The sequence below is a fragment of the Nothoprocta perdicaria genome, unplaced genomic scaffold (assembly GCF_003342845.1).
Source record: "Nothoprocta perdicaria isolate Ctin4 unplaced genomic scaffold, notPer1 scaffold_167, whole genome shotgun sequence".
NCBI lineage: Eukaryota > Metazoa > Chordata > Aves > Tinamiformes > Tinamidae > Nothoprocta > Nothoprocta perdicaria.
In genome coordinates, this window is record NW_020454838.1 from 1,206,395 (window position 1) to 1,221,434 (window position 15,040).

The 15,040-nt window shown below is 35.1% G+C and overlaps 1 protein-coding gene across 16 annotated transcripts in view; it reads left to right on the forward strand.

Moving 5' to 3' along the window:
• C2CD5 (C2 calcium dependent domain containing 5) overlaps positions 1 to 15,040 on the forward strand; it is a 58,051-nt gene that overhangs the window by 9,667 nt on the left and 33,344 nt on the right. For 7 of the 16 annotated variants that reach the window (XM_026035782.1, XM_026035788.1, XM_026035784.1 and 4 more), the window contains 5 exons: positions 9 to 207; positions 2,829 to 2,980; positions 7,870 to 7,955; positions 8,880 to 8,912; positions 13,605 to 13,713. In XM_026035782.1, coding sequence (XP_025891567.1) covers positions 9 to 207; positions 2,829 to 2,980; positions 7,870 to 7,955; positions 8,880 to 8,912; positions 13,605 to 13,713 — 579 coding nt within the window. Of the gene's footprint in view, positions 1 to 8; positions 208 to 1,733; positions 1,859 to 2,828; positions 2,981 to 7,869; positions 7,956 to 8,879; positions 8,913 to 13,604; positions 13,714 to 15,040 lie in introns of those variants that run through there. The other 9 variants (XM_026035790.1, XM_026035786.1, XM_026035794.1 and 6 more) reach the window with 4 other exon arrangements.

Here is a 15,040-nt window from a genome sequence, read left to right on the forward strand (position 1 = left end):
TTTTATAGGTGAACTGCAAAGGAAGATTGGCTTGAAGGTACTTGAAATGAGAGGAAATGCTGTTGTTGGCTATTTGCAGTGTTTTGATTTGGAGGGAGAATCTGGACTAGTAGTACGTGCCATAGGAACAGCCTGTACCTTGGATAAATTAAGTAGCACATCGGCATCCTTACCTGCATGTAACTCCCCATCCAAAGAAATGAAGGAGTAAGTATGAATTAATAGTTTGTAGAGGAATAAGTTTCATCTTTCTTCTTTTCATACTCATTTGGTTTTGCATAACCAGTGTGTTTTTTTTTCTTTTCCCCCCAGAATTTGTTTTTCCTTTTGCAGTTTTATTTGTCTGCAACTCAGTCTGTATTTCACAACTTCGAAATGTTATAAGTTGGGTTACTTGCACTGTTTCCTTAGGAGCTGCAATGGTAAACCTTAATATGACAGTGTAACTTTTTTTTTCTGTTTATACAGCAGAGATATTGCACAGTCCTGGGTTGTGATCCACCAGTTTCCTAGCTAATAACTAGTTCTGCCTTGACTCTGTATTTGTATATTAAGCATTTTTGTTTGTGAGGATTTCTTATGAAAAACCTTTTGTATGAGACTTTCCAGTTCTGATACTATCATGTTTGACTTCTAATTCTGAGCATCTAAAAAAAGATAAATTTACATTTAAATTCAGACAGTTCAGTGGTTTAGAGAATGACCCTGTAATATTCTTATCTTGCATGTCTTGCTTTTTACCATTGCAAAGTTAACAATAGAGGATACTAGGGTGTGCTTGCATGGGGAACTTTGCATGATGAGAAATAGAATTTCATCATCCCTCACAGCAGCACCAAACACATTTTGAATACGTATTTTTAAATGCATACAGAAATAAAAGACAAATGCTTTCAATCCCTAAATTGTTAGTATATTGTTGCTTGAACAAATTAGTTATTTTCTGTTTGATAGAGGTAACCAATTTCTAGAGGGAAGAAAGAAACCCAACAAGCGTATTCTTTGTGTAAGGTTTGCAGAGGTATTATTTTGATTATGTATTGTTATTAACTTAAATTGTTACATCGTGAAGGTAATGCAGGGAGCAGTATACTATGACTTCTCAAAATTACTAATTTCTATTTCAAATCAGAGGTTTGCTTAATTTGTTTTGTTTCTAAAAATCTGCCATCAAAAGAGTTCTGGATACAGACATTGGAAAATCTCAGTGAGGATAAAGTATGAAGTGGACCTGGCAATCATAGACTTAAAAAAGCATTCCTAAATCAATAACATTCACTCTAGAGCACAATGTAGAATTTCCTTTCCACCACACAAATTATCCGTGTTCAGCAACTTGGTGGTGGATATTGAAAGAATCATTCTCCTTCTGTCCAAAAAGCGAGAATCTCAAGGCCAGCAAAGTCAACTAACACTTGTTATTACTGCCTTTGCTAACTGGATGCCCTATTGCCAAAGAAACATTTATATGTTTACAGTCTAGTGCTTAAACTGTTTCTCTCTCTGCGTGTGCGTGTGTGTGTGTGTGTGTGTTTCTGTTTCCCTCCTCCTTTCTCTATTTTTCTCTCTTTCTCATCTGGCCTCTTGCATGCTAGGAGTTACAGTTCTTAGTGTCTGCTTAAAATAAAAGATCTCCTCTAGCTAAACCTCCCTGAAATCATTTATAACATAACTTTGCAACCTGTTGTATGTATTGTTTTCTTTTCTTCCACCTTGGCTGCAAATTCTCTCAGGTCTCCGCTGGTTCATCCGCCAAGCCATGGATGCCGCTCGACTCACAACAGCCCAATTCACACTGCTACTGGCTCACGACTTACTCAGAACTTCTCTGTGTCTGTTCCCACTCTCATCTACACTGGTACGAGACTGCTCAGACTCAAGAGCTGGGGAGAGGCAGGCCACAGGCACAGTGGTCGCCAAGTGCAGGCAGGCAGGCAGTGTAGGCAGGTACCACCCATCTTTTCTCCTTCATTTTCTCATGAAGACTCTTTCTGTTGTCATTGAAGAGCTACTGTGTTCAGCTACTGAAACAAAGACAGCAGTGTCTTGGAAATAAGTGTATCCTCAGAGGCTCTTCCACAAAGCCACACTCTTTCTTCAAGTGTACTACTTCCTTTAAAAAAAAAAAAAAAAAAAAAAAAAGGAGATCTGGGGAACATCTATAATTTTTACAGCCACTGATGTTTTGATTGGAGTTCATAATTGTTTCTAATCTTAATTCAGGTATGGTACTTATGGTACTTGAGTTTTAAAATGATTATAGGAAGAGTTTGTGCTACTTGTGGAAGAGAGAGTTCTGGAGAGCAGGTAAGTCATTCTGTGCATAACCAAACTCTTTGTTAATAGAGTTGTTCCCCAAAAGGGTTTCCTCTTTGCTGTTTTTAGCTGTGGCATGTTGTTGATGCTATAGGATAAGGAAACTTTTTCTAATATATATGTGTGTATATACATAAATGTGCAAATATGTATAAACACAAATATAATTTGAGATCATTATTTTCTTTATTAAACTAACTCAAAACATTGTGCGTTTGATCAGATTTTTAAGCCATAAAGTGTCTTTTTTTTCTTTTGCATATATGATTTTTTTGATCACATCTCATGCCTTCCATTTGGCTTAATTGTTTCATTGTAGATTTTCAGCATTTAGCTATAGAATGCTGAACGGATAAACAGCATTTCTTTGCCTTTGGCCTCATTCCCAGTCTCGCACTTAAGGAATAGCTGCTGGCCCTGCCCCAATCCCATCCTGGTGTTTGGATCATGCTGCTGTCAGCCGGGTCCTTTGGCACAGGATTACTGAATATGTTTCCACCTTCTTCTGGCAGGATTCCCTTCAATGAAGATCCCAATCCCAATACTCATTCATCAGGACCCTCCACCCCTCTGAAAAACCAAACCTATTCCTTTTCACCTTCCAAGTCCTACAGTCGACAGTCCTCTTCTTCTGACACAGATTTGAGTTTGACACCCAAAACTGGTAAGGCGCTTCCACCCGCTTTTTGGTTAATTTGTGTTTCTCTCTTTATATTTTCATTTGACCCCGTTTTGCTTTTTGGCATTTGAGTTATCAAAGTGATGTGGAAAATGGAGACTTCAGATAGCACGACTGTATCTTTAAAGGCTTTCTGTAAGGTGTATGACCTGTCTATATGTCCACTAGTGTTAGGATATCATTAAATGATATTTGTAACACAAGAGAAATGTCTGCTGAAATATGGCATCTTAGGGCATTAAGGGAGTCCTAAGCATTTTTCTCTTATTTCCTCCACTTCATACTACAAATTAGAGGAATTTATTTCCTATCCTAATATACTAAGAGAGAAAGAGATCTTCTTATCCAAGCCTAATTTATTATACAATAAATGTATCTTTATTTACATGACTGATTTTTTTTAACTCCTTTTTGCAAACGTGATATTAGAAATGTATCATCTGCTGTCTGTTTAATTTCCTTGGTATGTGAAATGGCTTATAATACACAGTATCCATTTTGAAATAAGTGATTCTCTGAACACCTGAAATAATTTTTCTTTATCCATTGGATTATCATAATTTTTTGAACTTTTTTCTTTACTCCTCCTTACAGGTCAGTGATAATGTCAGCACAACTCAGAGTTGTATTCTGTGAGTTTTCTGTTATATAGTCAGTACCTTGAGTTTTTTCACTCAAAGGCAAAATATGTTGCAATATTGCTTAAAAAAAGTTGCCTTGCTTCTTAAATAGTGTTATAAATTGTGGTATATGAAGCTCAGAACATTCTTGTCTCCATCTATTCCTGACAATTTTAAAGTATATCAAATTTTATTCGGATAACTAACTTTACCTGATGGTACTTCTTTCAAGAACATTTCCAAGCTGAGAAGTTAAATGTTGCATTTGAATGGAGTTGTATTTTTACCCAGGTTATTCTTCAACATTATGTTGAAAAATATTTTGAGTTAGGAAGCTGTCTTTTTGCAGGAGAATCTTCTGTGTCTTCTTAGGGGAAAAACATGTATATATATAGATGGCAGTTTTAGCAAATAACCTGTGGTGGCCAGGAATTTTAAAGATGTAAAATTAAAACCAAATACTATGAATTCGTATGTTTGTTTTACTAAGTATTTGAAAATGTATTTCTTTTATTTGACCAGATTTTCATGGTAGGAAGCCTATGCTGCAAAGTATTTAAATGCAATGTTAATGATCATCTCTAAATTTAAATGCCTTGAAGTCCTGTCCTGAAGACTATTTCTAAGTTGGAATATCTCCATGTGAAAGTTGGTTATGTTAAAGCGTATCAGGCTTCTGTTGTGATGCATAAAACTTTACCAAACTTGAGATATCAACTACTCAGATTGCTTAATGTGAAAAGTCAAGTATTTCAATTTTTTTATTATTATTTATTTTAATTTTATTCCTCAAGTGTGTGATAATGTAATATTCTTTTCCATTTTTTTAACAGATAGCTCTTATATCTACTTGCTTATAAAATGGAGACTGAGCTGTAAAAGGAGCACAGATACCACAATTCATAATATGAGTAACTGAATAAAAAGACCAAAGTTTGGATCTGTTCAAGTGCTTTGTCTTCAGTTCCTAATCAGGAGAATATTACCTTAATTTCATTTATGAAATTCAGTTTTGATTGCATTCTTCATTCTGGCCTACATCTGGTCTAAGTTTGAGGGGAAATATTTCTGTGCTGAGAAACCTTCCTTCAGTTTGAAGTTCAGTTTCTGCTGTGAATATTGATACCTTTTATGGTACTGCAAGCTGACAGAAATACCAGGCTAACAGCAACAACAAAAAACATTAATCAACGTCTTAAAATAATGTATTTTGATGTAAAGTAGTATATGTGTGGAGGAAATTGAGATGGAAACTCTTTTTTAAAATATGTGAATTTATAGTTCTGCAAGATTCAAGACTCTAAAAATCATAACTTAAATCCATTACTGTTTTTTCCAGTAAAGAGAACTTTTTGGATTCGATTAATTAAAGCAATCACATTGCGGGTGTGAGACGAATATGTTTCTTAGACTTTACTCCACACTATTTATTTTTAATTTTTTTTTTAGATGAGATCTAAAATACATGTTAGCTTACCATGGCTTGTTAATAAAATTAATACAACTCAAAACAGCTGCTTCATGATTTTTGATAACATGCTTCTCATTCCCATTTGGAGCTGTATTGTCATTCCATTTCTTTGTGTGCTGAGAAATAGTTTAGCAATAATTGTTAGTTCATTTGGAGGGTTTTTTTTTTATTTGCTTCGTTTTGATTTCTTCCTTCTGTTTCTTTAGTCATCTTCTGAATCTACATCTTTTTGTCTCTATTACTTTCCTCCGCAGCACCTTTCCCACAGGGACCTAGGATTTTCCTGTTTCCCAGCTCCCCTACACTCTCTTGTGGTTCCCCACATCTTAAAAAGTCCAGTGTCCTCCTCTCGGGGTGTAGCCTTAACCCCCTCCACTCTAGCCATGTCAGCCCAGTTGTTCTGAGGAAAAGTGTTTCTTTCACTGAAGAGCTGCTTCTGGCTGCTTCTGGTAGGATCAATGTATTATGGCCTTTTAAACAGACTTTTGAGGAAATGTTGTTGTTGTTTGATAAGGGGGCATTTAACACACAGCCTTCTATAGTCCTTTTTTTTTTTTTTTTTTTTTTTTAAATTAACCTCTGAAAACTGCTGGCTACATGACTATTCGTACCACCTCTCGATGTGTGCCCCAGAGGCTTGTGGCAGCTTTGGAACTTGTCTTACAGGATGTGAAACAAACACATAGTTTATCCCACTGAACTTTCTCACTTCCATTTCAGAATTTCTTTTCGTATTGATAATTGGACTAAAATAAGTCACTTTTTCTTCCCCATTCCCTTCAATTTGTTGTTGCTACATTTTGCATGGAGCAAGCACTTGCTCATTAATTCATAATTTGTTGACAACTGACCATCACATGGCTGGCCGTTCTGCCCTGCAAATTAATGTGTTTCAAACCAAGTCCATACAAACGTACTGCTTCCTTTTCCATTTCACTGGCATGTGTTATATTCATAGGCTTCAATTAAATAGTTGATACAACTACTTTTCTTTATGTGTAGAAACTGTTTTGTTTTGACTTTGTTTCATATCCGGTATTTATGCCATGCTTGTCTGTATTGAATATTGTATAGTCCCTAAAAATGATATTTACAATCAATACCAAATAATGGCAATGAATTAAATCTTGTTTAACGGGACTATGCAGATGCTAAGTTTTTGTTTCCTTATCCAAAAACAGCTAAAAATGTTTAATAGCAATTACAATATTTATATATATTTATATATGGTAATGATAGTGTGGTCATTTTTGAAAATGGTAGGGGTGAAATAAGTCCAATATTATTTCCAGTTCTCCCTGTGTTTGGTTAAAAACAAACAAGTGCATTCCTGTTTACATATCAAATCTCACTCTTGTTTATTACATGCTTAATGAGAAGAGAAAGGAAACTAGCAAGGAACTATCATGTTAATATAGTTATAGGTTTTGTAAAAATCTTGTTTTCATATATAATTGTTTGCATTGTGGTGTGTCTCTATTACATCTTGCTCCTAACACTCTTTGGTTCTTTGTTCTTTGCTTTTCTTAATGCTTTCTTAGATAACTTAAGTGTTTGTTTTTGCTTTGTCAAATTAGCGCTGATGGCTTTAGATGCAAGAAATACCCTTGATAGTATGTTTTTAGGCATGAAATGCTTTCTAGATAATCTTTCACCAGCATTGTGTTATCTTAGGAGAAACACAATCTTGGTATGTGTTTTTTTTTTAAATTTTATTGTATTTTTGTGACTTGTAACCATAGAGCAATAATGTATTGCCATACATATATCCTGCATCTTGCCACAGTCTCTTAAAAAAGAATTTCTTGATAACAGATCCCTCTATAAAAAATATAACTGTATGTGATAGACTGGCCAGCTCTTCAAAAGCTGGTGATTCTTGGGGGAGGAATGAAAGGTGTGAAAGAAAGGGAGAAGAAAGAAAGAAAGATAGATGGTGGAAGTAGTGGGTAGGATAGAAACATCAGAAGTAGCATAAAAATCACCCCATGCAACCCATATTATTCTAAATCAGAGTTCATGTCTTTTTTTAATTTACAGATACTCTGCAGGTTATATGTGTGAAAATACAATAATGAAATAAATATGGCAGTTTTATATGCTTAGCAGTAGTCCTTGGCTGATCTGGGTAAAACAGATGAGTGAATTTTTAAATGCGAGATGTTGAAGGAAAAAAAAAATGAGTTTGCATTTCAAATCAAAAGAGGTACATAGCTTTTGAAATATTCTGGTTAGTACAATCATGCAGTATAAAGCCTCTACTGAAATTACGTGTCCAGCCTCCTCCCGGAGAGAGCAGTGTGGAATCTAACGGTGATCTGCAGCACTTTGTCGTAAAGGCTGAAACACTTGATTGTCTAGGAACTTCCTGTGAAAAAGAGAGAATGTGGAGGTGCATTTATTGATATCATAGATTAAAAAAAAAAAAACCTAATAGCGGCAAAAATTAAAAAAAAAAAAAAGGATTTTCTTATAAGTAAATAAGAATTGCAAGTCTTAGTTTCAAATGCTTTGAAGTTCTTCATACTGACAGCACAAAAAGATCTTAGTTCAGGATTTTTTTTTTTCCCCAAATCCTTAAAGTTTAACAGCATTGCTAGTTATATTTGAGGAGGGGAGAAAAGCCCAAAACTTAAATTGTGATGCTCAGTATTTTCCTTCCAAAACCTTAGTGGAATGTTTGAGTGTGTTTTGAAGCATGTTTTTGTATTATCTTTAATGCAAGTTTGATACAGATTGTAACTTTTTTTTTTTTGGATGTTATTTGTACTGATACTCTTCAGGAATGGGCAGTGGGAGTGCTGGAAAAGAAGGGGGGCCATTTAAAACTCTTTTAAGACAACAGACTCAGTCAGCTCTGGAGCAAAGGGTAAGGCATATATGAAGTATTTTACTTATTTCTGTTTTGCTAAAGTGGCAACTTAGCTTTGGGTAAGGTAAATATTTCTTGTTAGTTTGTTTGAAAGACAGGCATAGCTTTAATGCCTTTTATATCTGCGTGTGTTGAACATTTAATAGCCTTTTTACATACAAATGATGTTGAAGTTTAATACATGACCAATGCATTAAGAACAAGAGTGGAGCAAAAAAGTGCAGTGTACACAGCACTCCAATGGTTCTAGCTGGTGGGTGAGAAACAGTTGTTTTTTTCTGTTTTTTGTCTTCGTATATTACTGTTGCATGTGTCAGTTGGCTGCTTTTAACATTTTATATTTAATTAAATTTGATAGAAGTCAAGCTGAAAAAATATTGCCATAGCTTTCAACAAGGTGATAACTACATCTGTAGTCGAGAAAACTTTTAATTTTGAAAAAATAAAATTGGTAGCGTAATTCAGGCTGTATTCTATTACAGGAAATCCTGTGCATGTAGTTTATATGTAACTCTTAAAAAAAAAAAAAAGATTCTGAAACAATAAAAGGGCTTTGAAAGGTTAAAGACTTTAGAAGAACCTCTGTGAGACTAAGAAACACCATGTATTTTTATGTTGTCAGTCTACAGTGGATAGAATTCACAGTAAAAATAGGGCTGTTCATTTCAGATTTTTTTTTTATTTTTTAAACACATAATGTACTGCTATTGTCAAAATGCTGTGTTATTGGTTAAGTCCTTTGAAGTCTTGCCCTTTGAAGATTGATTTAAATGTAATCAGAATTTCTCTCTGTCTCAACTGCTTAGTACCACATTATATTTTTGAAAACAAAATGAGCTGCGTGTGTGCAATGTAAGTGAAGTGCTACTATTTTGAGTAAGTGGATGATTCTCTTTTTTTTTTGTGTTATCCATTGCTAAGGGAGGATCGCCTCATAGGTTCTGTAGAAGGCGGGTATGTTCCAAAACATTGTGACTTCTTTGTAGCCTTTTTTATATTGTATTGAGGATTTCTGATATTTCAACGCTCATTTTTTTTTTTTTTTTTTTTAAAGCATTTCGGGAGACTCCTTTACAATCTTGATCATTCAAGGGTTTTATATTTTTGCTCTCTTTTTTTTTTTAAAGACCATTTATTAGATCAGCATATTTTATCATAACTAGTATTTTGCATGTTTGTACATCTCAATTAACATTTTAATTTCTTTTTAAATAAAAGTCCATGACTTTTTGCTTTTAGCGTTTTAATTTGAAAATAAACCAACACTTTAAAAAGATTCTTTTCCCTGTCAACCCTTGTCTCAACTAGCATTTTAGACATTTCATGCCAAATTGCTCTTGTCTTTAGAAAACTTTCTAAAAACATCTTAAAATTGTAAAGTAAGAACACAGGGTATTTTTACAGCTTCAGTGGTTTGCATCTTGCTCTGGTAAGATATTGCCTGGTGAAGAAAATGTGGTAAAATGGGGTGGAAACTTGTTGGATCAATTATTAATGATAAGATAGTGATGCCATTACCAAGCCTGTGGTCTGTTAGGCGCTACTGAGAATGCAATCACGATACTTTTATGAGAATTTCCTGCTGGATGGCTCTTTTGCTGCAGTCACTTCTCTTTCAGTTGCTTAACTAGAGTGAATAACAAAGTTTCAGGGGGAGTGATATTTAGCTCGAAATGTCTTTGGAGCTCAGAGGATAACTTGTTTGTTTTAATGTTATTCATGTAAGTAGTGCACTTTATGTATATTGGGATAACATTTGTTTAGGAGAAAAAAGGGAATAAATTTGAGATGTATGTTATATTTTTGTGTATATTAGCAATACACTAAGTTGTTTTGGGACATATTAAGATTATTTGGAAATATTGTACTGTTAAGACATTTCAAATGATTCCTTTAACTGGATATATTAGCATTTTGGTAGTTTTCAGTTTTGGTGTATCACTTAACCCAAACTATAAACTGTAATAGATTCTGTTGTAAAGGTAATCTTGATCTTTTTTTTTTCCTGGAAGAATACACCAGCCTTGAAATGCATATGCTCTTTATATTTACATTACTATGCTATAGCAATCACAATATGCATGTCAGTAGTAGTTGCAACTACAGCAGAGCTATCTTAGAATATCTTTTTAACTATAAATGTATGGATTATATGCCTGCCATTGTGCAATTTTGAGTTTACTTTAATGGTGGAAAATTAGCCTTGGGTATTTGTACAGATGTCCAAATGTTGTTCTTACTTGCATTTTATATCTCCGACCTCAGCTTGGACAAATGCGCTTATTTTTCCGTGTTTGCATCCTGCAAGTGCCTGGGAGAGTCGTTCCCGCTTTCTTTTCCAAGTGCCCTGGGCTCCAACTGCGGGGGGGCGCCGCTGCAGCCAAGCAGCCGCCCCTCTGCAGCTCGTGCCTCAGATGCTGGCTTAAGCAACCCTTCCTTCCAGTTCTGCTGGAAAAGGAACTGCAGAATTGTTTAGTCTCCCCACAAGATGGTTCAGTGAATATGTTATGAAAAAAAAAAATCCAGAAAATTATCAATATTTTTATATAGATCAGTTGCTTATCTGATTCGGCCCATGATACTCTGTTGACGTATCTGAGCATTGTAAGTGTTATCTGTAGAAGTGGGGCAGGGATGGGAATGAATAACGGGGTAGACAGGAGACTGACAACTGCTTAAGCCAGCACTAGTAACCAAAAGGAGTGTGTGTAGTCTTGCTTCGTGTGCTCCTGCATTTCTGTGTGTTTGTGTAAAATGCAATTAAAAAAAAAGCAATGCTAGCAATACATGTATGTGCAAACAGAAACATTTTTAAGTGTTTTATTAAGCAAATAGAACGTGTCAGTTATTGACACTTATGTGACACTTATTGCAAACCTTGCCAAACTTTCTGTGCCTCACAGCTCTTAACGAACCCAGCATGATACAGGAATTGAAGGGATGAATGTCATTTTTCCAGAATCTATGTAGGCAGTAACGCTGCAATGACCTAATGAATCAGCACTGCTAAAATTGATTGTCTGCTTTCAGTGGCATGCTTTTAAAAACCAGCTTGTCATGTCTTCTGAAATACAGAGAAACATTTTATGTTTCCCATGTTTTAAAGATAGTCCATTGGAAAGTCCAGGAATAGAGAGAAAACTGTAGTATAGCAGAACTGCTTCAGATTCTTGCACATTCTGTTTTTCATGCAGTAAGTATAGCTCTAAATTTTGAAGTGTTACGGAGTATCACCCGTAGTTGAGGATGGAACCTGTATTTGCAAATAATAATTTTAAAAATCTACATGATTTAAAAAGGGAGGGAGAGAAGCCCCCCGGTTTTGACGGGCTTCCCTCTGTCAGAACGAATGAGACCCTCTTAATGGGACAAGAGCAGAGCTTCAGGGAGGCACTTTTGTCTACCTTTTTGTATGGGGCTGAATCTCATGTAGGTCTAATTGAAGCATATATCATAATATAGGTTTACATTATCCATATGTCTTGAGTGTACTGGTTGGGCAAACTGTTCCTGTTGCTTCAGAATTTTATTTGTGGATGTGGGAAATATAGGCAAATTGCAAGTTTGCATATGTTAAAACTACGCTGAGTACAGAGACTGACAGAATTGCATAAAAAACAGATATAATTTCTGAATTTCCAGGTAGATTAAAGAACATGAGATTTACTTTTTCTTTTAATAAGATTTAGAGTATGAAATATCTTGCACTTTCATGTTCACTATGTATTACGTTAGTATAATATAAATACACACTCATGTATAAGTGTAGTACAGACGTAATATAATTTAAGATTGTGTAAGCAGAAAACATTTTTTTATTGGTTCCTATAATTCTGGAAAAAAAACATTATTAATCTTCAATGTCATTAATATGGCATATCATTCAGGGGTTTGAGCAAACATTTATGTTAATTGAAATAAATGTCATGGAATTACGCAGCAGGAAGAAGGGAAATTGTCAGAATAGTTAAAGCTTGATTTGTAAAGCCAGAGTAAAAGAGGCTGCTGGCAGGGGGATGGTGCCCGGGGGAGGAGAGGAGGCCGTGTTGTGGTCAGGGCTCCCTGCCTGTTCTGGGATCACAAAAACACCCAGTGTTCGGGTGGCACCTTCTGGTGGGGTCTTTGCCCAAGCCCTCTCTGAAGAGCCTCTCTGAAGGTCTTGTGCTCCCCTTGGCAGACTCCTATGCTGAAATCTTCATGATTTCTAGGCATGACTAGCCATTTAATGTTTTAAGGCATGGCTGCAGTCCTTTTTTATTATTTTATTTATGTATTTTACTTGTAGTTGTCCATACCGTTGTTTCTGATTCTGAAGTTTGCCTCTCAATTTTTAAGTCTAGAAATCAAATGGAAATTCCCAAAACTCTTGTGGAAGATTGTGTAGGATGCTGTGAGAGCTCTAACAACCTTTCAAGGGTTGTCATAGTTCTCAAGGTGTTTTCTTGTTTTTAATCCATAGTAAGTTTTATTTTGTAAAGAGGGTATTTATATCATGTATTGCTGGAAGCACTGTGGTCATCTCTGCATCGTGAATGCTGTCAAGGTCGAGGCTCAGTTGAATGATACGTTATTGCAAGTGCCTTAAGTATGTGAGAAAGCGATATACTCTGCATTTGCTCCCATATAAAATTACAATGTTTAGTATTTTTCCATTTAACCAGTCATTATAACTCTTTATCAACTGTGATTGCATGATTTTTTTTTTTTGCCCCCAAGCACTCAGAATTGCCAGACATAAAACTATTGCCTTTCCCCCATAAGTATGCTGTAGTCCATACGTTAGGCAGTTCTAAATAGAACGTCTCTGAAGAAATGCAAAATATCCCGGTTCTGGGCCCACTTTCTTTGAATATGAGGGTATTTTATTTTTTTCTCACCATGTATGTCCTGAAGACTTTTTTTTTTTTTTTTGGTTAGTCTGTTCCTTGGATAAGCTATGTTTTTGAGCAGTGACTGAAACTTGGATTCCGATTCTTCATGTTCATTAAGAAACGTTAAAACTCACAAAGACGAAATGGGAGGTGAATTTCCTCAATTTGATTAAGAACTTAAAATCTTATTTCAAAGTCTTAGCTTTATTCTAGAAAATTGGTAATTACTGATTGCATTTTGAGCTCATGACACTAGCAGATCATTATCCTAACTTTTCTTTTGAGTAGGCTTTTGTATAATAAGGCATAAATCCTGCAAAATTACAGGTAGTTTTGCCCTGTTCTTCAGGATCAACTCTACCTCAGCTCTACGTTAGCCATAAAACACATGGAAAAATACTATTTTTTTTTTTTATCAGTTGGTGATAGTCAAATTGTTGTTCAGCTACCATCTTAAAGATAGACAAATAGATACCTTGTTAATGGTAACACATAAGGTTTGGATTATTAATTACTACCATATTGAACTGCAAATCTATGGGGGAAAAGTATTCTTACATTGAAAAACACTTCTGCTTTTATTACATTGTGTTGAGTGTATAAAGACATATGATTATATAGCGCTTAGTAAGCCTGAAGGACATTTGGCTTCATGTAACTGCTTTGCTTGAATTTTGAGGAGGTTTTGAATTCGCTGCATGTTTTATTTTTTGGGGTGGGGACTGCAGTCGGCAGTGTTTTTAAGCAGCCATGTGTTTGTTTTTAATCGTAACAGGAATTTCCATTTTTTACCTTGACGGCCTTTCCGCCCGGCTTCCTCGTGCATGTTGGTGGTGTGGTCAGTGCGCGGTCCGTGAAGCTCTTGGATCGCATTCACAATCCCGGTACGTTAACACGGAATCAAGTTTTCCCAAGTCCCAATTATCACAATGTCCCTGTATTTCTAGCCTTTGAAATGTTGTATCTACTAACATATTTATCCATTACGAAAGTCTCTACGAACAGCGTTTGTTGAAGGTAATGTTTTTCATACAAGTATTTCAGCTTCAAAAGTGTTAGTCGTTCAGAGAGTATGTTTTTAGTAAGAAATTTCTAGTAAATTAATAAGAAAAAAAATTTTGATTCTAATAACTTGGCTTATTTATTTATTATTATTTTGAATTACGAAGAGGCTGGTTATTTTTGACCACTGCTTAGTATTAAGATTTGATGCAATCTTTCTACTAAAACATAAGTAAGATGAAATAATTGGTCTAACTGCAAATGTTTTCCGTTCTTAGCTCCTTGCAATACTTCAGGACTGAGCAGCATAGTTTAGCTCAACATATGTTTTTAACCTCGTGAGAGAGAGAGAGGGGGAAAAAAAAAAACCTTTACAACTTTTTTTCAGTTCTTATTTAATAATATATACAGAACACTGCTTAAAGTATTTTTTGTTTAATATTTACTTGGGAAGTCCAGTACTGAAACATTTATGTTCTGCATGTCCTAGTTCTGACATCAGAATTGAGTTGTTTTGCCTCTGAATTCGTTATATTGACTGGAAGAAGTGGTGAGGGCTACTTTTTAAAAAGTTGGAGTTAATTAATGATCTCGAAACATGGGCAGATGAAATCAAACAGTAGCACCTGTACTGGTTTTGCACACACTTGTCAGGAGTGATCAAGTTTGTGTAAATGCATCTTTTTAGAAAACTTTTACTTCATTTTTTTTCCCATTTGTTTCATTTTTTTCTGCAAGCAGTTCTTCAGCAAGTTAAATTATTGCTGATGTAAGGAATCAATAAACCACTAGAGAAACTGGAATAAAATCCAGTAACTCAGGAAAACTAAGGGATTTTTAGAACGCCCAAATGCACAGTATTGGGGTTTTTCTTTCCCTATTTCTTAACTTTTACTCTTGACCCTACAGTGGAGAAAAGATTAAGAGAAATCTCCAGATGTATTTCAGATGTCCCCTCTGTTTCTTTGCCACAAAGTCCTCTTAAGCTTTCTGTATTTTGACGTGAATCTGATAAAGGTAACTTCTATGTTATATACTAAGTTTACTGTATTATAAATTTATTTAAGAAAAAAAAAAAAAAAAGATGCCAGTTATGCTCAGAAGTTTGCCAGAATACTTTTTGGCTTTATGCATTCTTATTTTTACCAATTGACTATAGAGATGCACACATGTATTCATGCATTTAAGTGGTTCTTTGCAGCACTTTCG